At 43.9% G+C, this 23,156-nt stretch overlaps 1 protein-coding gene across 1 annotated transcript in view; it reads left to right on the top strand.

Moving 5' to 3' along the window:
- DPYS (dihydropyrimidinase) overlaps positions 1-23,156 on the top strand; it is a 67,205-nt gene that overhangs the window by 27,713 nt on the left and 16,336 nt on the right. The window contains exons 5-7 of the mRNA XM_063131032.1: positions 10,536-10,692; positions 12,951-13,092; positions 14,062-14,204. Of these exons, the coding sequence (XP_062987102.1) occupies positions 10,536-10,692; positions 12,951-13,092; positions 14,062-14,204 (442 nt within the window). The remainder of the gene's footprint in view (positions 1-10,535; positions 10,693-12,950; positions 13,093-14,061; positions 14,205-23,156) is intronic.

The following is a 23,156-nucleotide window of genomic DNA, read 5'->3' as shown; positions in this document are numbered from 1 at the left end:
TTATTATTATTATTATTATTATTATTATTATTATTAGAGTATATCAGACATGACAAGAGATGATGATGATGATTTCTTAGTCACCTTTCTCTTAAAAAGACCCAAGGTGATTTACAACAAAATTATTAAAACTTACAAGACATAAAATAGTCTAAAACAAATTTCCACTAAAAATACCAAAACTTCATAAAACATCAGTACAGATCATAACTAAAACAACTGATGCATAAAAGGCACAACTCAAATGCCTGGAAATAGAGGACCTGCCATTGAAAAGATGGCAAAGTTAGTGCCAGGCAGGCCCCACTGCAGTGAGCATTTCTCTGGGGGCAGGAGCTGGGAACACCACTGAAAATACCCTCTAATAGACATTTAAACATACACAGGACATGGTAACTTGAACCTAAGCCCTAAACTTGTGCATAGAAACACACATCCTGTTAGAACACTTCTGTAGTCTTTTCTTTTCTTTTCTTTTCTTTTGGCATTTAGAACCTAAATGTGGGACGGTGTAAAAGCCGGAACGGAACGGAACAGGCCGGAACAGCCCCATTATATTAAAAAACCATACCAAAAACAGTGGCATGTGTTAGCAACTCTTGAGAACAATATTTTAGGACTAAAACCATACCAATATTATATCACTATTAACCCCAAAACTCCCAAAACGACGCCCGGAACAGAATGGGATGGCCGGAACGGCCACTAGGGAACGAGCGATACCAACCAAACTCAACAGTCATGCATAACTAAATGGCAACGATGCAATAAGCCACAAAAGTTGCCCCGAAACCACGTTCAGATACCCGTTCCGGGCAAAAACACGTATTGCGCAAAACGGGCCGTAACGGCAGCTTCCCAATGAGGAAAGTCAACCAAACTCACCAGATGCACATAACTAGGTGGGACAAATATAGAAAGCTCCAAAAGTTGCCCCGAAACCACGTTCAGATACCCATTCCGGGCAAAAACGCGTATTGCGCAAAAACGGCCGTAACGGCAGCTTCCCAATGAGGAAAGTCAACCAAACTCACCAGATGCACATGACAAGGTGGGACAAATATAGAAAGCTCCAAAAGTTGCCCCAAAACCACGTTCAGATACCCGTTCCGGGCAAAAACGTGTATTGCGCTAAACGGCCATAACGGCAGCTTCCCAATGAGATAAGTCAACCAAACTCACCAGATGCACTTGACTAGGTGGGGCAAATATAGAAAGCTCCAAAAGTTGCCCCAAAACCACGTTCAGATACCCGTTCCGGGCAAAAACACGTATTGCGCAAAAACGGCCGTAACGGCAGCTTCCCAATGAGGAAAGTCAACCAAACTCACCAGATGCACATAACTAGGTGGGACAAATATAGAAAGCTCCAAAAGTTGCCCGAAACCACGTTCAGATACCCGTTCCGGGCAAAAACGCGTATTGCGCAAAAACGGGCCGTAACGGCAGCTTCCCAATGAGGTAAGTCAACCAAACTCACCAGATGCACTTGACAAGGTGGGGCAAATATAGAAAGCTCCAAAAGTTGCCCCAAAACCACGTTCAGATACCCGTTCCGGGCAAAAACGCGTATTGCGCAAAAACGGCCGTAACGGCAGCTTCCCAATGAGGAAAGTCAACCAAACTCACCAGATGCACATGACAAGGTGGGGCAAATATAGAAAGCTCCAAAAGTTGCCCCAAAACCACGTTCAGATACCCGTTCCGGGCAAAAACGCGTATTGCGCAAAAACGGCCGTAACGGCAGCTTCCCAATGAGGAAAGTCAACCAAACTCACCAGATGCACATAACTAGGTGGGGCAAATATAGAAAGCTCCAAAAGTTGCCCCAAAACCACGTTCAGATACCCGTTCCGGGCAAAAACACGTATTGCGCAAAAACGGCCGTAACGGCAGCTTCCCAATGAGGAAAGTCAACCAAACTCACCAGATGCACATAACTAGGTGGGACAAATATAGAAAACTCCAAAAGTTGCCCCGAAACCACGTTCAGATACCCGTTCCGGGCAAAAACGCGTATTGCGCAAAAACGGCCGTAACGGCAGCTTCCCAATGAGGTAAGTCAACCAAACTCACCAGATGCACTTGACAAGGTGGGGCAAATATAGAAAGCTCCAAAAGTTGCCCCAAAACCACGTTCAGATACCCGTTCCGGGCAAAAACGCGTATTGCGCAAAAACGGCCGTAACGGCAGCTTCCCAATGAGGAAAGTCAACCAAACTCACCAGATGCACATGACAAGGTGGGGCAAATATAGAAAGCTCCAAAAGTTGCCCCAAAACCACGTTCAGATACCCGTTCCGGGCAAAAACGCGTATTGCGCAAAAACGGCCGTAACGGCAGCTTCCCAATGAGGAAAGTCAACCAAACTCACCAGATGCACATAACTAGGTGGGACAAATATAGAAAGCTCCAAAAGTTGCCCCGAAACCACGTTCAGATACCCGTTCCGGGCAAAAACGCGTATTGCGCAAAAACGGCCGTAACGGCAGCTTCCCAATGAGGTAAGTCAACCAAACTCACCAGATGCACTTGACAAGGTGGGGCAAATATAGAAAGCTCCAAAAGTTGCCCCAAAACCACGTTCAGATACCCGTTCCGGGCAAAAACGCGTATTGCGCAAAAACGGCCGTAACGGCAGCTTCCCAATGAGGAAAGTCAACCAAACTCACCAGATGCACATGACAAGGTGGGGCAAATATAGAAAGCTCCAAAAGTTGCCCCGAAACCACGTTCAGATACCCGTTCCGGGCAAAAACGCATATTGCGCAAAACGGGCCGTAACGGCAGCTTCCCAATGAGGTAAGTGAACCAAACTCAACAGATGCACATGACAAGGTGGGACAAATATAAAAAGCTCCAAAAGTTGCCCCGAAACCACGTTCAGATACCCGTTCCGGGCAAAAACGTGTATTGCGCTAAACGGCCATAACGGCAGCTTCCCAATGAGATAAGTCAACCAAACTCACCAGATGCACTTGACTAGGTGGGGCAAATATAGAAAGCTCCAAAAGTTGCCCCAAAACCACGTTCAGATACCCGTTCCGGGCAAAAACACGTATTGCGCAAAAACGGCCGTAACGGCAGCTTCCCAATGAGGAAAGTCAACCAAACTCACCAGATGCACATAACTAGGTGGGACAAATATAGAAAGCTCCAAAAGTTGCCCCGAAACCACGTTCAGATACCCGTTCCGGGCAAAAACGCGTATTGCGCAAAAACGGGCCGTAACGGCAGCTTCCCAATGAGGTAAGTCAACCAAACTCACCAGATGCACTTGACAAGGTGGGGCAAATATAGAAAGCTCCAAAAGTTGCCCCAAAACCACGTTCAGATACCCGTTCCGGGCAAAAACGCGTATTGCGCAAAAACGGCCGTAACGGCAGCTTCCCAATGAGGAAAGTCAACCAAACTCACCAGATGCACATGACAAGGTGGGGCAAATATAGAAAGCTCCAAAAGTTGCCCCAAAACCACGTTCAGATACCCGTTCCGGGCAAAAACGCGTATTGCGCAAAAACGGCCGTAACGGCAGCTTCCCAATGAGGAAAGTCAACCAAACTCACCAGATGCACATAACTAGGTGGGGCAAATATAGAAAGCTCCAAAAGTTGCCCCAAAACCACGTTCAGATACCCGTTCCGGGCAAAAACACGTATTGCGCAAAAACGGCCGTAACGGCAGCTTCCCAATGAGGTAAGTCAACCAAACTCACCAGATGCACATGACAAGGTGGGACAAATATAGAAAGCTCCAAAAGTTGCCCCGAAACCACGTTCAGATACCCGTTCCGGGCAAAAACACATATTGCGCAAAACGGGCCGTAACGGCAGCTTCCCAATGAGGTAAGTCAACCAAACTCACCAGATGCGCATTACTAGGTGGGACAGATATAATAACCTCTGAAATTTCCATGAAAGTCAGGTTCTGTTACCCATTCCGGGCCATAGTTCATATTCCCAAAATTAGCTGGAAAAGAAAATTATGGGTGAGGAAAATGAGGCACTATCTATTGTCGGGAAATTGCCTCGAAAGGCAACTTCTATGTGTGTGAATGCAATCAAATAAACTACTTTCATTGTACTAACTGGAACATTTAATAAACTTTCTCAGAATCCGGAGTGAAGTTCTGCAAAGATGGTTTCCTACAGAAGCCCATAGTTGTCATGTGGTTTGATAGTGTGCTTAAAATATCAGTCTATGATGGCATTGTTGGAGTTGGCCTGTCTCATTCCATCATGAAGCTTACAATGACCTGTGGCTATTCACATCTTTCAACCTAACTTATCCCACAGGGTTATTACAAAATTGGGAAAGGCCATTGTAGTTCACCATGCGTTTCTGGGTGGCGGGTGGGATAGAAATGTTCTGTCAAAAAAGCCCAGGTCTTTTGAGGATTGCCATGGGAGTACTGGAGGCTGCATTCCAGGAAGTCCAAAAACGTGGCCCCCAACCCCTTCCAGGGCTGATGGAGGCCTTCCCCCTCAGCCCTTTCCCCCAGGAAATTGGGTGCCAGTCCCGGTTGCCCTGGAGATCTCCATTTTTCCAGAGGTCCCCCGGGTTTTCCGGGTCATCTGGTCACCCTTATCACACCAGGAGACAAAGCGTTAATGCCCACATTCCACAATCTTGACAGGTACCCCTCCCCTCCCCAAACATGGAATTTATTTTTAAAAGCCAATCACACAATTTTTAATTGTATGTTAGGTGTTTTGAATAGGTTAGCCCCATGTGAATAAGAGGGAGCTAGGTTGACCATTTGTTTGATTCAGTATAACCCATTGTCATTGGCTGTGATGTTCTGAAGCTTTATTAACATATACGCTTCTTTAGTCATATTCTTTATGACAACATGAATACAAGAAAAATAACCACAAACAGTAAGAACAAAAACAATGTACATAATATCTATCTATATATACTCTTTCTCTCTCTCTCTCTCTCTCTCTCTGTTTGTGTGTGTGTGTATGTGTGTGTAAATGTAAATGCTAACATATAGCACCTGTTAACATAAATTTTTGCCTACAGTGTAGATTATTCATTTCTCACAACACTTTGGACATTTGAATATACCACGAGAAGCTTGATTTATCTCAAGGCAAGAGAGATGGTACCAGTCCTGACATGCTCCCTCGCACAGAACCATGGTGTCCTTCTTGGGTTTCTTGCACTGATCACCCATTAAGCACAAAGACCAAGATGAAGTGTAATACTGTTGTATTGCTGAAGACAAGAAGTGAATTGTAGAGAATGCTCCTTTCGGTGATTTTCTAGAAACAGGACTATTGAATTGCTGTCCCACCTATTAATGTGCGTATGGTGAGTTTGGTTGACTTACCTCATTGGGAATCTGCCGTTACGGCCGTTTTTGCGCAATACGCGTTTTTGCCCGGAACGGGTATCTGAACGTGGTTTCGGGGCTACTTTTGGAGCTTTCTATATTTGTCCCACCTAGTCATGTGCATCTGGTGAGTTTGGTTGACTTACCTCATTGGGAAGCTGCCGTTACGGCCCGTTTTGCGCAATACGCGTTTTTGCCCGGAACGGGTATCTGAACGTGGTTTCGGGGCAACTTTTGGAGCTTTCTATATTTGTCCCACCTTGTCATGTGCATCTGGTGAGTTTGGCTCACTTATCTCATTGGGAAGCTGCCGTTACGGCCGTTTTTGCGCAATACGCGTTTTTGCCCGGAATGGGTATCTGAACGTGGTTTCGGGGCAACTTTTGGAGCTTTCTATATTTGTCCCACCTTGTCATGTGCATCTGGTGAGTTTGGTTGACTTACCTCATTGGGAAGCTGCCGTTACGGCCCTTTTTGCGCAATACGCGTTTTTGCCCGGAACGGGTATCCGAACGTGGTTTTGGGGCAACTTTCGGAGCTTTCTATATTTGCCCCACCTTGTCAAGTGCATCTGGTGAGTTTGGTTCACTTACCTCATTGGGAAGCTGCCGTTACGGCCGTTTTTGTGCAATACGCGTTTTTGCCCGGAACGGGTATCTGAACGTGGTTTTGAGGCAACTTTTGGAGCTTTCTTTATTTGTCCCACCTTGTCATGTGCATCTGGTGAGTTTGGCTCACTTATCTCATTGAGAAGCTGCCGTTACGGCCGTTTTTGCGCAATACGCGTTTTTGCCCGGAACGGGTATCTGAACGTGGTTTCGGGGCAACTTTTGGAGCTTTCTATATTTGCCCCACCTTGTCAAGTGCATCTGGTGAGTTTGGTTGACTTACCTCATTGGGAATCTGCCATTACGGCCGTTTTTGCGCAATACGCGTTTTTGCCCGGAACGGGTATCTGAACGTGGTTTTGAGGCAACTTTTGGAGCTTTCTATATTTGTCCCACCTTGTCATGTGCATCTGGTGAGTTTGGCTCCCTTATCTCATTGGGAAGCTGCCGTTACGGCCCGTTTTTGCGCAATACGCGTTTTTGCCCGGAACGGGTATCTGAACGTGGTTTCGGGGCAACTTTTGGAGCTTTCTATATTTGTCCCACCTTGTCATGTGCATCTGGTGAGTTTGGTTGACTTACCTCATTGGGAAGCTGCCGTTACGGCCCTTTTTGCGCAATACGCGTTTTTGCCCGGAACGGGTATCTGAACGTGGTTTTGGGGCAACTTTTGGAGCTTTCTATATTTGTCCCACCTTGTCATGTGCATCTGGTGAGTTTGGCTCCCTTATCTCATTGGGAAGCTGCCGTTACGGCCCGTTTTTGCGCAATACGCGTTTTTGCCCGGAACGGGTATCTGAACGTGGTTTCGGGGCAACTTTTGGAGCTTTCTATATTTGTCCCACCTTGTCATGTGCATCTGGTGAGTTTGGTTGACTTACCTCATTGGGAAGCTGCCGTTACGGCCCTTTTTGCGCAATACGTGTTTTTGCCCGGAACGGGTATCTGAACGTGGTTTTGGGGCAACTTTTGGAGCTTTCTATATTTGCCCCACCTTGTCAAGTGCATCTGGTGAGTTTGGTTCACTTACCTCATTGGGAAGCTGCCGTTACGGCCGTTTTTGTGCAATACGCGTTTTTGCCCGGAACGGGTATCTGAACGTGGTTTTGAGGCAACTTTTGGAGCTTTCTTTATTTGTCCCACCTTGTCATGTGCATCTGGTGAGTTTGGCTCACTTATCTCATTGAGAAGCTGCCGTTACGGCCGTTTTTGCGCAATACGCGTTTTTGCCCGGAATGGGTATCTGAACGTGGTTTCGGGGCAACTTTTGGAGCTTTCTTTATTTGTCCCACCTTGTCATGTGCATCTGGTGAGTTTGGTTGACTTACCTCATTGGGAAGCTGCCGTTACGGCCGTTTTTGCGCAATACACGTTTTTGCCCGGAATGGGTATCTGAACGTGGTTTTGGGGCACCTTTTGGAGCTTTCTATATTTGTCTCACCTTGTCATGTGCATCTGGTGAGTTTGGTTCACTTACCTCATTGGGAAGCTGCCGTTACGGCCCATTTTGCGCAATACGCGTTTTTGCCCGGAACGGGTATCTGAACGTGGTTTTGGGGCACCTTTTGGAGCTTTCTATATTTGTCTCACCTTGTCATGTGCATCTGGTGAGTTTGGTTCACTTACCTCATTGGGAAGCTGCCGTTACGGCCCGTTTTTGCGCAATACGCGTTTTTGCCCGGAACGGGTATCTGAACGTGGTTTCGGGGCAACTTTTGGAGCTTTCTATATTTGCCCCACCTAGTTATGTGAATCTGGTGAGTTTGGTTCACTTACTTCAGTGGGAAGCTGCCGTTACGGCCCATTTTGCGCAATACGCGTTTTTGCCCGGAACAGGTATCTGAACGTGGTTTCAGGGCAACTTTTGGAGCTTTCTATATTTGCCCCACCTTGTCAAGTGCATCTGGTGAGTTTGGTTCACTTACCTCATTGGGAAGCTGCCGTTACGGCCCATTTTGCGCAATACACTTTTTTGCCCGGAACGGGTATCTGAACGTGGTTTGGGGGCAACTTTTGGAGCTTTCTATATTTGTCCCACCTAGTTATGTGCATCTGGTGAGTTTGGTTGACTTTCCTCATTGGGAAGCTGCCGTTACGGCCCGTTTTGCGCAATATGCGTTTTTGCCCGGAACGGGTATCTGAACGTGGTTTCGGGGCAACTTTTGTGTCTTATTGCGTCCCTGCCATGGAGGTATGCATGACTGGTGAGTTTGGTTGATATCGCTTGTTCAGTAGTGGCCGTTCCGGCCATCCCATTCTGTTCCGGACGTCGTTTTGGGAGTTTTGGGGTTAATAGTGATATAATATTGGTATGGTTTTAGTCCTAAAATATTGTTCTCAAGTGTTGCTAACACATGCCACTGTTTTTGGTATGGTTTTTTAATATAATGGGGCTGTTCCGGCCTGTTCCGTTCCGTTCCGGCTTTTACACCGTCCCCCTAAATGTTAAGTAGCAGAACTGCCTTTGTTGTCTTACTTGAATAGTGAGCAGGCCAATGAGATAGCTCTGCTATTTAGTAGATAGGCCTTAAATGCCAAAAGAATTTACAAATGACATGTCTAATTCAGTTCTGTGCCTTTAAACTTGGGCCTTATTTTCTCAACCTACCACTTACAAGTATTACCACTACCCAAGTAGGCTGGCCAAGCGATTGTTTGATACACCTTGCCATATAACGAAGTCAGAGATCATAGAATAATAGAATAGCAGAGTTGGAAGGGACCTACAAGGCCATCAAGTTTCCACATTGATTCAAGCCATAGCATCGCTCTTTGTTTTTTTCAAAATTGAGCCATCACACCTAAACCTACATTACATTCATTGTCTAAAATCCAGGCTACTTCTGCTTAACTGGGTTGCAGAGCAGCTTGTTAGTTACAGATAAGCAAGCCCCATTATACTAGATGTACCAGTGATTAAGTATGAACATTGCTATCTTCTTTCTTGTCTCAGGGGTGATTTTTAAATTAATAATGACTTAGACATTTCTGTATCTTTGTTCTGAGAGATCCCAAGCCATCTGGTTGTGTGATGTAACTAGACAGGAAAACTTAAAGCCACACAAGTGCTGTTACAAAAAAGAAAGAAAGAATTTTCTGATACAACACAGTCATTCAAGGACTGACTAAAGCCTTAAATTCACCTTGATGCATCTGTGTCCCCCTAACCTTCACAGAGATAATGGGCAAACAACAGAACTTTTCAAAAGTTTTCTTAAAATGACAGGAAAAAGTTACAATTATTCCATTAGTCACCTCAGTCACCAGCATCACATCATTTATTTATTTTTTACAGAAAACCTCCAGAAATTAGGCCTACCAAAATACATGCATGCCAACATCCAGAAAGCAGTCATACTTTAAAACATTTTCAATAGTCAGGAAATTTCTGAATCAGTAAAACACAGCATGACTTGGCAAATATCATGTTCATCTAGAAAAACCACCACAAGCAAGAAAAGAGAGATAGATGATGATGATGGTGACAACCCTGTTAATTTTTTAAAAGATTTTTAAGAAGGATGAACAATTATCAGCAATTTTTACAAAATATACGTCATGCCAATTATATCAAACAAATTGGAGAGGAAGGTCTATGGGTCAAAATGCATTATTTAATAGAAATATCCTCCAAATTATCCCTCCCAACTCACACACAGAAAACTACAGCCCTCCCCCCCCCACACACACACTGCAAACATGCACATGCATCCATTCATAGTCAAACAACCAGGCATCCCATTCAGACATCATCACATGAATACACTCACACACTGCCAGCACACAAACACACACACCCAGGATCACCCACTCCAAAACACACACACACACACACATCCATTCACTCAAACAACCAGGTATCCCATTCAGACATCAGTACACTCACACTGCCAACACAAACACACACATTCGCTCAGGATCACCCACTCCAAACACACACACACACATCCATTCACTCAAACAACCATGCACGCCATTCACCCATACACTCTCTCTCATACACACACCTCAGTCTTACCTCCTACTTGCTTCTTCTCAGTCTTACCTCCTACTTGCTTCTTCTCCTCCTACTTGCGTCTTCTCTTGCTTCTTCCTCCCAGCGCCAATCCGGGCCTTCTCCTTGGCTGGCTCAATCATGCCAGCCAAGGAGAAGGCCATATCGGCAGGGGGGAGGGGGCGCTAGAGGATGCATTCCCAGAAGTCTGGGAATGCAGCCTTTCTGGGCCTTTTCCCCGGTGAATTGGGGCCCAGCCCCAGTTGCCCCAGAGAAGCCCAATTTTCCCGGAAATCTCCGGGGTTTTCCAGGTCATCTGGTCACCTTGGATTAGGCCTTGAGGGTGCTGTTTGGCAGTGGTTCCGGTCCTCTGTGTCGGACTGTGTGCAGAAGATAGTGCAGGGGGATTTCTATTTGACTACCATTTATGTTAGTCACAACTAACTTATATCCCATTCATTTCAATCGTCTACTCTCCATATGACTAAACTGTATTGTAGCCAGTTATGTCATATAATAGTCCTGCATGTCAGTATCAATGGTACATTGTTTGTTCCTCTTAATATTAACCCATTTCGTATTCTTCCCTTAGGGAAAGTTGTATATGGGGAGCCTATAGCTGCTGGTCTTGGCACAGATGGGACTCACTACTGGCATAAGGAATGGCCGCATGCTGCAGCACATGTCATGGGCCCTCCACTGAGGCCAGATCGCACCACCCCAGACTACCTCATGAGCCTTCTAGCCAAGTAAGCAAGCTCAGAATCTATGCAAAGCCTTCATTTATGGATGTTTTGTTTTTGTTTTTTTACTCTGGTCTGCTGGGTTTTTTAAAATGCTGCTGTGCATTTTAGTGGTTTAATTTTTAATTTAGTGGTTTGATTTTTAATATTGTAATTTATTGTTGAAATATGTTTCTTTTGATGTAAGCTGCTTTGGAAAATTAATTAAAAAGCAGGGTATATGTAACAAATAAATGATGCATGAAGTAAAGATAGCAGCCACATGATGGTCAGCTGTTGTGGATACAGAGAACAGTTTACCATGTGTTGGCTGTTTTGTATCTGGTCACACTAGGCAGGGCTCCTGCAGCTTTAACTGTTGTGATGAAGAGGGAATTTCACCAGGGGCTGCATGTATACAAATGACACCTGCTGAAATTCCCTTTTCTGTACAACTTTAAAGATACAGGAGCCCTGTCCTCCTTTCCATATGGTCACCCTACTTAATACAGAAACAGCAAATTCTCGAACAGGCAAAAGCTGCTCCCAAGTTACACAAAGTCTAGATGCTACTGCACCATAAAATCCCTACTCTGCCTCTTTGCCCTCAGCATTTTGAAACCTATTAAAGAAAAATAACACCATGCCAAAGCTGTGCCTCCCAAAATAGCTACATGCCCCCCCCCCCTAATCATCTCTTAATGGTTCCCAAATGGTCCTCATCCTTCATCTGCTGCTCCCAGGGCATTAGGAGCAAAAGAAGCCTTTAACCGGCCGCCTGTATATTGCCTGCATATATACAATGTGGGACCACTTTTGGCAGCCCTCGACCAACCAATTGCTATCTTGCTGCAGTAATCCAAGAATTGGTATATTGAATTGTTCAGGAGAAAATTGGGCCATATAGAAATTAGAAATGTGTGCAGTATTTTCCTAAGAGAAGGAAGTTGCCATCTGAGGGTTGGATCCAGATTGACACTGGATCAACAGCAACTCCAACCCTCTGAAAATGCTACACAGTGGCTGTGTTTGGATGTCACTTTAAGCCATGATGGGTTAAGCTATTCCCAGTAGTTTATTTTGAAAATAAGCTACTATTATTCCCCACATGATCAGACAAATAAGTTAATATGAGTAGCCTATTAAGCTACTGTGTGTAATTTGACTCACACACACCCCTTCCCACATCCTGCTGAAGTCCTCCCACCCTAGCAGTGGTGCTGTTTCACCTCTGAAGAACTGGTTTGCAGGATCAGGACAAAACTTTATATACATCCACCCCCAGTAGGAGGCACTCAATCCACCATCAAACCCCTGCAGACTTTACTCCAGAGGAGCAACAACCCCACAGTTCTGTAGCCAGCCAAAATAATCCACTGTGACCACCACATGACATAATAACCCATGATGGGTTAAATAACCCACTCTGCAGGCTGTGTGTTATCAGCGTGGTTATTTTGACCAAATAAGCCATCGTGGGTTAAAAAAAACTCTCACCAGACAGCACGCTAACTCATAATGGGTTAATTAATGGGATGTGCTGTGGTGTGTGTGGGATCCCCCCAAAATCAGGCGGAGGGACCTTCGTGAGCAGACACTTTCTTCACATGGAAGGTCCTTCCTTTTTTGGAAGGCAGTTCCTGGATCCAACCCTGAGATTCTAATCTTTCAAATTCTTGTACCCAAAGTTAACTTTTGATATTGGTACCATTCTCTTGAAATAGAAGTTTTTGCATGCTCTTAATAGTGGACAGCAGCAATCATTTATATGTAGTGTTTACAATAGAAAAACATCAGATACTTATTGAAAAAGTACTTGATATCTGTGTGGTGATATACAATTGCTTCAAACGCCTCTACAAGGCATTCTTATTTTCACAAGAGTTTGGTGGAGGGGCAGTTTGATTTTAATGTGAGTTGAGGGTGTTTAATGGAAATAGTTTTCTGTGTTATTGTTATTTATTTATTTATTGAATTTCTATACCACCCAATATCCGAAGCTCTCTGTAAAGCACCACAATGTCAGAAACGGTGAGGTGGCACTATAAAAATGTTTTAAATAAAATTAATAAATAAATTCTCTGTCCCCTTTGTCCCCTTACTATATTCGAGTTCTAATCCTTGCTCTCTGTCTTCTTTTTTTTGTTGAACACTTGCAATGATAGAAAAATGAAGTAAGATTAGTAGTAAAGAGGCTGGGTCATTCTGGGAAAGAATAGAATAGACACAGAGCAGATAAAATAACTTTACCAATTCTCACTAGGAATTGCTTGTTTCTTTTTTAGTGGTGATTTGACTGTAACCGGGACGGATAACTGTACCTTTGATATCTGCCAGAAGGCTTTGGGGAAGGATGATTTCACAAAGATCCCAAATGGGGTGAATGGCGTGGAGGACAGGATGTCAGTTATATGGGAAAAAGGAGTGGTGAGTGGGATTTCTTTCACTCTCATACTTAATGGGGCATCAATAGTAGAAGTAACAAGTTGGCTATTTACCATGAGTTCCACAGGTTGAACAGTTTGGGTTTGGGGCTAGATTCAAGGTGTTGGTGCTTACCTTTAAAGCTCTTTATTGATTCTGACCTTTATTGACTCTCCTCTTCCTAAGAGACCATTTCATCCCTTATATAGTTGCCAGCTCCTTAAAATCTAGTATAGATAATCTTCTGTTAGCCCTGAACCAAGTGCGACAGCATTCAGAAAATTTGCAATCGCGTGAATTATTTTTTAAAAAATATTAAATAGCAGCCATGGAGGCACCAATTTCAATTGAAACCCTGGCAGAGGGTAGGAGGGTTTAACCCTTTCTCTCCTACTGTAGTCCTAATCTGGGTTGGGGTCCCATACCTGCTATTTGCATTGGAAGGAAAACTATTTACACTGATGAAAGTTTTCCTCCGAATATAAATAGCAGAGGTGGGGGGAGACTACAGTTAATGCCCCTTTCCCCCATCATGTTCTCAACCTGGGATTGAGTTCCTATGCTTGCTATTTACTTAGAAAAATCATTCACACAATTGCTAGTTGCGTGAAAGGCATCATGACATGTTTGATCCTTAGTTCCACCTTTTATCAGATAAGTGGCTACCATGGAGAAGGCTTTCTTTCCCTAAATTATGGAACCAATTGCCTATTGAGGTCCACCAAATGAATTAGTATTTAAAGGATCAAGGCTACATATTTGGGACTGTTGTTTGGTACGTTATTTACATTCTTCAGTACATCGTTGGAAGTTGAAATTTCTCATATCGAAATGTCCTGTCCAGCAGATTTCTGGAGGATTTTTTGTTTTCTTTTGTTTTTTGCCAATAGGAAGTGGGTTTGCTTGTGATATAAGTGTGCACATTTTCTGCCTTATTAATATGTGTTTTTGTTTTCACATACTGTTTTGCAGCATAGCGGCAAAATGGATGAAAACAGATTTGTAGCCGTTACCAGCACAAACGCAGCTAAAATCTTTAACCTGTACCCAAGGAAAGGAAGGATAGCTGTGGGCTCTGATGCTGACATTGTCATTTGGGACCCAAAAGCTAGAAGGTACGGCTTGAGTTATCAAATCCCATCTGTCCATCCTGTCTCTGGGCAAAGCAATAGGAATGCATTTTTAGTCATAAATCCTGATGATGGGATGACATCCCATTTGAATTATTCACAGGATATTTGGTGCTAGCTACAGCATATCTATGCAAAGGTTTTTGTCTAGTCAGAACATTAAAAGAAAATCTATCTGGACTGCTGACCATATAGGAAAACAACAATGCTTGTACTTTTACGCTAATTGCTGTTTTTCTGAAGATGGAAAGTGATTAGAAATAATCCCCAGGCAATTGCATTTATGGGCTAGCTTATGCCCAGATTTATTTATTTATTTATTGCATTTCTATACCGCCCAATAACCAAAGTTCTCTTGTGGTGCCTGAAAATATCTAAATGATGCACTGAAAATACATTAGGCTAATTAGACATGCTGTAACCACATGTAAAAGGTCCGGGTTCAGACCCCAACACTGCAATTAGGGCTGGGTAAGAGTCCTGTCAGAAACCCAGGAGAAGCTCTGCCCATTTAGTGCAAACAATATGGATCTTGATCAGGGATGGAGAACATCTTACAGGCCCATGGGGGTTCTCCACCTGACTCAGTGGCTTCTTCCCCTGGCCCTTCTGCCACAGAGGGTAAAGCTATTTGGATGTAAGTGCTTTCCCCCACTTAGTACTGAAAAAAGCTCCCTTTCTCAGTACTGGGGCATTTCTACATGAAGCCTTTATCTCATACCTTTACTGGGGCTTCAGATTCCAGATTCTTTGCAGGATTAAGATCGGCTCCATTACCCGTGCTTTTTGTGTGTGTGTGTATCTATCTTTCTCTGCCATTTTATGGCACTGTTCAGATGACATGCTAAGCCATGGTGATTAAGCATTTTGACCTAAACATTAGGGCTTAGCGTATCATGTGAACCATTCCTAACCATGGTGGCTACATAACCACAGTTCAAACACGCTCACTAACTATTTGCTGCAAAAGGGTTAGCGGCCTAATCATGGCTTAGCATGTTGTCAGAACAGGCCCTATAGGTTTCATTATACAGCACTAGATAGCACTGTGGTATCGCGTAATTGCACAAATAATGGAGCATTTCATAGCACCATTCAGGACATACTAGACTTTCCTCAATCTAAAAAAAACCCGGTGATAATTATTTCAAAGCATGGGGGAGGCCCTAGAGGTGGAGGAAGTTGTGTAAAGGATCCACAGACTACCATGAGTGAGCACAATAAAGGCCTCATTTAAATACACTCCTTAGCAGGGAAGGCACTTATCTCTGATAAATTGGGCCTAATCTACACCAAGCAGGATACTTCACTATGAAAATGGTGTGAAAGCAGTATATAAAAGGCAGGAGCCACACCAAGCTGGATATAGCACTATGAAAGTGGTATATGTCAATGGGCCCCAACTGTTGTCAGTGCACTTCAATACCGCTATAAAGCAGTAGTGTGGCTCCTGCCTTTTATATACCACTTTATACCACTTTCATAATGCAATATCCTGCTTGGTTTAGATTAGGCCTTGCTGATTGGAAAAAGAACATTTCTCTGCAAGCTAGGGTCAGGGGTGGAAGCTGTTCAGTGATTCTTTCTGAGTAGACCTTCAAAGGCTTATCCTGCCTGCTCCTGAGTAGACATGTTGCTCATACTTACTTCTGAGAAAACATGCATAGGTTTGATGTTTTGGGTGGTATTTGAAAGAGATGCTGAGTGAGTCTTTCCTGATTACTTTTGAGTATATGTGCAGAGGCTTATCTGACTTACTCCTGAGTAGACATGCTGTGCATGTTTACTCCTGAGTATACATGCTTCCTGCTATAGATTGATAACAACAGGATATAGTGCATGTGTATTTTTCAGCCCCTCCTATTTTTGCTTGTGGTCCCAGTCACCACTGGACTGTGCCTCCCAACAGCTTCTCCAAATATGAATCCAGGCCTCAAACCCAAAACGGTTCCATACCCTTGATCTAGAGAGACCCATGGGTAGGGAACTGTGACCCTCTAGACATTGTTGAATTACAGCGCCCAATGTTTTTTTTGGACCATTGGCCATTTTGACTGGGGCTGGTGGTAGCTGGAGTCCAACAATATAGGGAGGCCCTCAGGTTTCACTCCCCTTGGCATAAGGCAGTTCGTTATGGTTGGCCAATGTCCAGTTGACTTAGGCCACTAAGTCAACTGGACATTGACTTAGACTGTCTTCCACAACCTGGGTCTCTCCAGATGTTTTTGTTTACAGTTCCCATCATCCCTGAAGATTGACTGGGGCAGTTGTGGCTAAAACATCTGGAGAGATCCAGGTGTGGGGGAGGCAGGCTTAAATAGACTTTAGGTCTGATCAAGGCGGGTTCTTCTAATGGTCACAAGAGGCCCTAAAGCTTTGAAACTGGTTCACTTATACATGTACTTGAACTGATTTTTCATTATTATTATTATTATTATTATTATTATTATTATTTATATATTTATTTATATAGCACCAACAATGTACTTGGTGCTGTACAGAATATACAAATAATTTCTTCAAAGCCAAACAGGCCTTTGTTTTATTGATGCAGAGAGAGGGAAATTAACAACAAAGGACATCAGCTGTAGCAATTCCTACATCTAACCATTTCCACCTGTCAGTATGCTTGGGTATGGTTCACCCATGCATGCACATCTCTTGATTGTTGTGCATCTGATAACTGGCAGCTGGATGTGTGCCCTGTTCCTCTTAAAAGGTGTTGTGTTTGAGGAGGTGAGAATACATAGAACTTCTACCTCTGATGTTAGATTACTGAGGAGGCTCGTTCTCACTTTATGTTTTAGGCATCAGGTGATGAGCATGTATTTGCAGACCAGCCCATACTTAGAGAAGTCTAAATCCATGAGCAAGCAGTTGCATATGAAGCCACTTAAATTTCTCCCTATGGTACCTGCCTCCATATTTCAAGCCATTTGTTTGCAGTGATGCGGGAGCTTTGCGGCCCGTCCGCCACTTTTCCCGGCTACTCACGCGTAAGTGCAGTAGCTGGGGAAAGCGGCAGAATGGTCCACACGTCTGTGGTCCCGGCCTCAGCCCAACCTGAGGCCGGGACCGCGGAAAGAACCGCACTACAAGCGGTTCTGGTTAGCATGGTGCCAGGGCAGCTCAAGCCCTGGCTGAGGCCAGGATCCCCTGTGCGTCATTTGGACACACAGGGATGAGCACGGGCCTCATACCATGCTAACCCCTGGTCTAGCAAGGCCCTTAGCCACCCACCTCACTTCATTTGGTGGGGGTACCTGGAGTAGGTCCTCTGATAAAGCTCTTGGAGTCTGGGCACGTACATAGTATGCAACACAAAGAAACATTATAAAATGCAGTTGCCATTTACTTGGCTCATGGTGCACTTCCCAAAAAGGTTGGCCTTCACTGCCTTACATTATGATTGCAGAGATGTATTTCTCCTCCAGGGAATGCTGTTCATTGAAGAAGGCTTTTTTTTGGTCTTCATTTCAAAGATAAACTCTTTATGGAGGGAAATGCATCCCTTGGCTTCAGCATCCTCTGTGTTTATCCATTAGCTCTGAAATGATGAGAAGCTTGCAAGCATTTAATTCTGACTATGTATTTTACTAATTTATTAATTATTTAAAATATTTTTAAACTACCTTTCATCCTTGCGGGTACCAGGGCCGGGTACAAGAGTATGATCAATGACATCCTACAATATACAGTAAAAGCAATAGAACAACATCATAATTAAAAACAACAACAACAAAAAGGCGGCAGATACAACAAACAGAAAGATCGTATCAATCAATTAAAATGCCTAGGAAGACAAAAAGGGCTTGTGCTAGTGCCAAAAAGATTACGATGTCAACTAGTTGCATGACCTTACTCTTCACCAGAAGAGGGAGCACATGCCCTGGAAGAAGTAACCAAAAGCCTTCAGCCACCTGAAATATCATCCAATGATTATCAGCAAGCATTCACCATCTTTCAGTCATTCAGAATAGTTTTGAAGTTGTTACTTGTATACTTAAGCTGCATGAGATGTCTGCCTCTAGTTGGCAAAAGGCTCCATGCATGCCATCATGTGGTGTGCAGAGACCAAGTGATGGACATCTATGTGTGAACCATCCCATAGCAAAAGTAAGGGTAGGAACATAAGAAATTGCCTTATTCCATGTTGGTCCATTGGTCCACCTAGTTCTGAATTGTCTACACTAAACTAGCAGGATTTCAAACAGGAGATTTCTCCTATTTGGAGATGCCTAGGATTGAAACGGAGACTTTCAGCATGCCAAGCTTGTGCTCCATCACTTAGCTACGGCCTTTCCACAATACAGTATACGTGCAGCACCTGCCTCCACAGGTAATATACAGTACCCAAGCAATTTAATTTCGCAAAAGATGCTCATGGACATTGAGGTTTAGATTCTAAGTTCTCCCTCCTTCCCATTCAAGCAGACAGCTATCTGACACTATCCTTGCAAGCACTTCTGTGACGTCAGTAGATGAGCCAGTGGCAGCTATAGAGGCTGGGATGCTCTTCTGATCAGGGCTGACTCCAGGTTTGAAGAGGCCCTGGGCAAAGCTTGAGATGAACAGATTTTGTTAAAAACATTCCATCTGTGTTTTGCGAATTGGCCCATGTCTTTCATTCTGTCACCTGCTCATTGATGGAATTGGATTTTTTCTAGGGATGCATGAAGGTTTTGTTCCACTTGCCCAACTGCACTTTACCTTTAATGTGCATAACTCCAAATCCGCCCCCAAAGTAAAAAACAAAACAACAACAACAAAAATAGTCTGCACAAGTCAGAAAAAGCCGGTCCGCTCTGTAATCCACAGGTTGGATTAATAGAAATCTGAAATCACTTGAAGCCATTGTGAATTTCTCCAACATCTCTGCTGGCAACAGCCCCATGGTGCCAGGCCTACTTCTGATGCCCAGAGGGTCTTGTAAGCCAAGTTCCCGGACTAATTTCCAATAGCAACAAGGGCCCACTTGACCTCAAAGCAGACAATATTTATTATTTATTTATTTATTACACTTATATACCGCTCCCTTAGCCAGGGCTCTCTGGGCGGTTTACAGAAATTCTAAAAACAAGTATACAAAATTTAAAAGTCTAAAACACAGAACATACACACATAAAGCATTAAAAACCGATTAAAAACTAAACATGTGGGTAATTAGGATGTGCCGCCATATGCCTGGGCAAAGAGGAAAGTCTTAACCTGGCGCCGGAAAGATAGCAGCATTGGTGCCAGGCGAGCCTCATCAGGGAGATCATTCCACAGTCTGGGGGCCACCACTGAAAAGGCCCTATCCCTCGTTGCCACACTCCGAGCCTCTCTCGGAGTAGGCACCCGGAGGAGGACCTTAGATGTTGAACGTAGTGACTGGGTATATTCACGTTGGGAGAGGCGTTCCATCAGGTATTGTGGTCCCAAGCCATGTAAGGCTTTATAGGTCAAAACCAGCACCTTGAATTGGGCTCGGAAACATACAGGCAGCCAGTGCAAGCGGACCAGAGCAGGTGTTACATGGTCAAACCTTCTGGTTCCCGAAATCAATCTGGCCGCTGCATTTTGCACGAGATGCAGCTTCCGAACCGTCTTCAAAGGCAGCCCTACGTAGAGTGCATTGCAGTAATCTAACTTGGAGGTTACCAGAGCATGGACAACTGAAGCCAGGTTATCCCTGTCTAGATAGGGGCGTAGCTGGGCCACCAACCGGAGTTTGTAGAAGGCACTCCGTGCCACTGAGGTCACCTGAGCCTCTAGTGACATTGATGGGTCTAAAAGAACCCCCAAGCTACGAACCTGCTCCTTCAGGGTGATAGACAAGGCAATAGCATCAAAGGAGACAGGACTGGCAGAGAGATCAGAGATTGAACTCATAATTACAAGATTGAGAGAGGAAGAGGGTTTTACAAAACTAATAGGAGGGAGATTGATGACACACAAGGTCTGTCGTGCTGCCAGGCCCTTTGCTGGTTCCCTATAAATGGTCCTTTTATCCTCCGCAGTGTATCTTGCCCCTTTCCTATATTGTGGACTTGCATCCTTTCCCCCAATTCAGAAACAAAAATCTCTTACTAGTGTTAAAACCCAGTCCTGCTGCTCAGCTGTGCTGAACGGGGTTCCAAGTTGTATGCCATACTTAGCCTAGGAGGTGAGTCTGTGGTAAGAGAAAGGGGCAAGAGAGAAATCATGAAATGATCCATACTTTCCAGCTCAGTATGAAAAGAGTAGAATCCTCTATTTAAACACATTTTTGGGGTGGGGAGGCATAGAGCTCCATCCGACGAGCATTTTATTGCACGCTCATTACTGGGCACTCACAGATTTTTTGCAGGTCCCTCCCATGACGTCACCTGCCTCCCCACACACCTTTTGGCCTTCCTTGCACAACAAAAAATCTCTCCACAAAGTCCAATATATTTTAAACCCAGAAGTTGCTGCTCTCTCCTGTTGTGTGTAGGAGAAGCAGCGCAGTTAGAACAGCCAACTGAATGGGCCTCGTGCTCACTGTTTACTTCCTCTTTTGAAAGAGGAAGTAACTGAGTAAAACACGGGCGGAGAAATGACGGTAGGGAGTGTGTTTCCCCCACATGTGGTTGAGCCCATAATGTTGGGAAAGAATTGGGCTGAAATGCAGTTACTCCCTTGACGTTTGAAAGAAAGACCTTTGACACCAAGAAAAACTTTCAACGTCATTATGAGTAGGCATCCATTTCTGCACTGCCAGACGCAGTTGGCTGTTGTAGAATAAAAATGCAGGATAAAGCAGTGGGCAGATGTTGATACATGACTGGGGAGAATTGGGAGACTTCCATTGGAAGCCTTTGGAGAGAGTTTAGACATCTCTATGAAAAATGACCAGGAATGTTGTGAGACCAGCAAAAGAAATCTATATACCATCAACTGCACTATGCATTCAGGGTTACCGTACAGTAATAACAAATTGAGTTCAGGCTGTAAAGTTGTTGTTTTTTCTTTAGTGCCTGAACCAACGATCTGCCACACCAGCATATAAATGTTTAGGGCAGGGCACAATGGTCTCTTTTGCTGAGCACAATATCATGATTTATTGCTCCATGCGTAGGCGGTCAGCTAGCTTTAAGCTTACTAATGCTAACCGTGTTTACTCAGACACAAGTGCAATTGATTCCAATGGGATTTACTTCCAAGTAATTACACTTAGGATTGTATGTAGCCCTAATGAAAAAGAAAAAGAAAAAATAGGTCCCTTTCACCTATTGCTCAGATCACAACTTTTACTTTGCGTGATGCCCAAGAGGGATTTCCTATGTTCTGAAACTGCTGTTTTAGTCACCTGAAAGGTGAGGTTGGTCAAAGGAAGTGCTTAGTTCAGTCCTTCAGACATTCCCTTAGCTGACTGAGAAACAGCCAAAGATAAAAAGGAAATAAATTAAAAGTACGCTTTTCCAATCTCCACCTTCTTTTTTCTTTCTCCTGCTGCTTTTGTAGAAATTACATTGGCAGAGTCTTTTCTGGGTTTTGATGAAGAATCCGATATAGTTTTCGATTTTTGTTTCCAAGTTCAAAAGGGCTGCTTCCTGAACTAAAAACTGTGCATGGCTCTCTTAATTTCATCAATAAGCAGATAGCATAATCCATATTAATTATAATTTTAGAATACGTAATATAAGGAAGGGAACTTGTTCTGCAATAGTGTACTGCAAGCAGGGCCAACGTCAAGGGTAGGCATGGTCAGGTATCTACCGAGGGCACGCACCCCTCCACTGAGAAGAGCGCCTTGGAGTTGCTCCTCCTTTTCACCATTGCAACCTGCTTATTCACCTGCCTCTCATTGGCCCAGACAACTGTGGTGATGGTGGGGAGGAGGCGGAGGAGCACAGGCCATTGCCTACTTGCTCGCTGGCTCTCTGCCTGTCAAATAAGACAATGGTAGCAATGATGAGCAAAAAGAGAAGGAGGAGCAGAAGCTGGGGACAATGGCAACAAGAAGGTAAACTTACTGAGGTAGGTCGTAGGGCTTTGTAAGCCTTGGATTTGGAGTTCCAAGGCCCCAGCAAACATTTCATGACAGAAACATCATTTTATGATGGATTGCCATTTTACTTCACAGCCCAAGGACTCTGTACTTTGAAAGGGCCTAAAACTCCCAGCATGCACTGTTCGGGGGGATCGACTTATAGGGACCCAGGAATGGCAGGCAGTTGTGACCTTTTCGCTGCCGCCGCTGCAATCACCCACTCACGGGCACAATCCAGGACGTTGGAGGGTATGCTTATATAAGATCATGTATTGTGACACTGCAATGTGTAATAGTTGCGATACTGCTGTCTAAACATATATTGTCTTGTGTAGCAAGCAATGAGATCATGCCATAAATAAGCTGACATGCCCATCCAAAATTCATTTATGTTCAATTAATAGTGCAAGTGTATATATGTCTACTCAGAAGGAAGACCTGTTGAGTTCAATGAGACTTTCTCTCAGATAAGTGTAAATGGGATGGCAACTCTAGTTGCTTTTTAAACTAAATTGGCCACAGATTTAATATGCTTCAAGATCACAGTGTTAATTTAACATGTCTTTGTGTTTAGAATGTGGATACAGAGTACAGTGTAGGCCGAATAATAACTAACAGTAAATTTAGACTAATTTTAGTCTGATCTGACTTTTTTTTTTTAAGGGCATTTGAGGAAGGATTACTGGAAGTCAGTTTTAAAATGTATGAGAGAAAATGGAATTACTTTCTCTCCCCTCCCCCTGTCAATTCAGGAAAAGTCTGCACTGAAATATTCATTAAATAGTGCTTAGGCATCAAAAGACCCTTCACTTTGTGGTATTTATGAATTGCAGAACAGATTTTCTACACTTTGACAAGTCTGACACCTTAAATATATCACTTGTAGAACAACAAACTACCCCAAAAATGGAAAATTGTGTTGTAGATGTGAGATGTTCTTG

This window comes from Elgaria multicarinata, chromosome 7 (genome assembly GCF_023053635.1).
Source record: "Elgaria multicarinata webbii isolate HBS135686 ecotype San Diego chromosome 7, rElgMul1.1.pri, whole genome shotgun sequence".
NCBI classification, from domain to species: Eukaryota; Metazoa; Chordata; class Lepidosauria; order Squamata; family Anguidae; genus Elgaria; species Elgaria multicarinata.
Note: the sequence above shows the minus strand (reverse complement) of the source record. Positions and strands in the feature narration are given on the sequence as shown.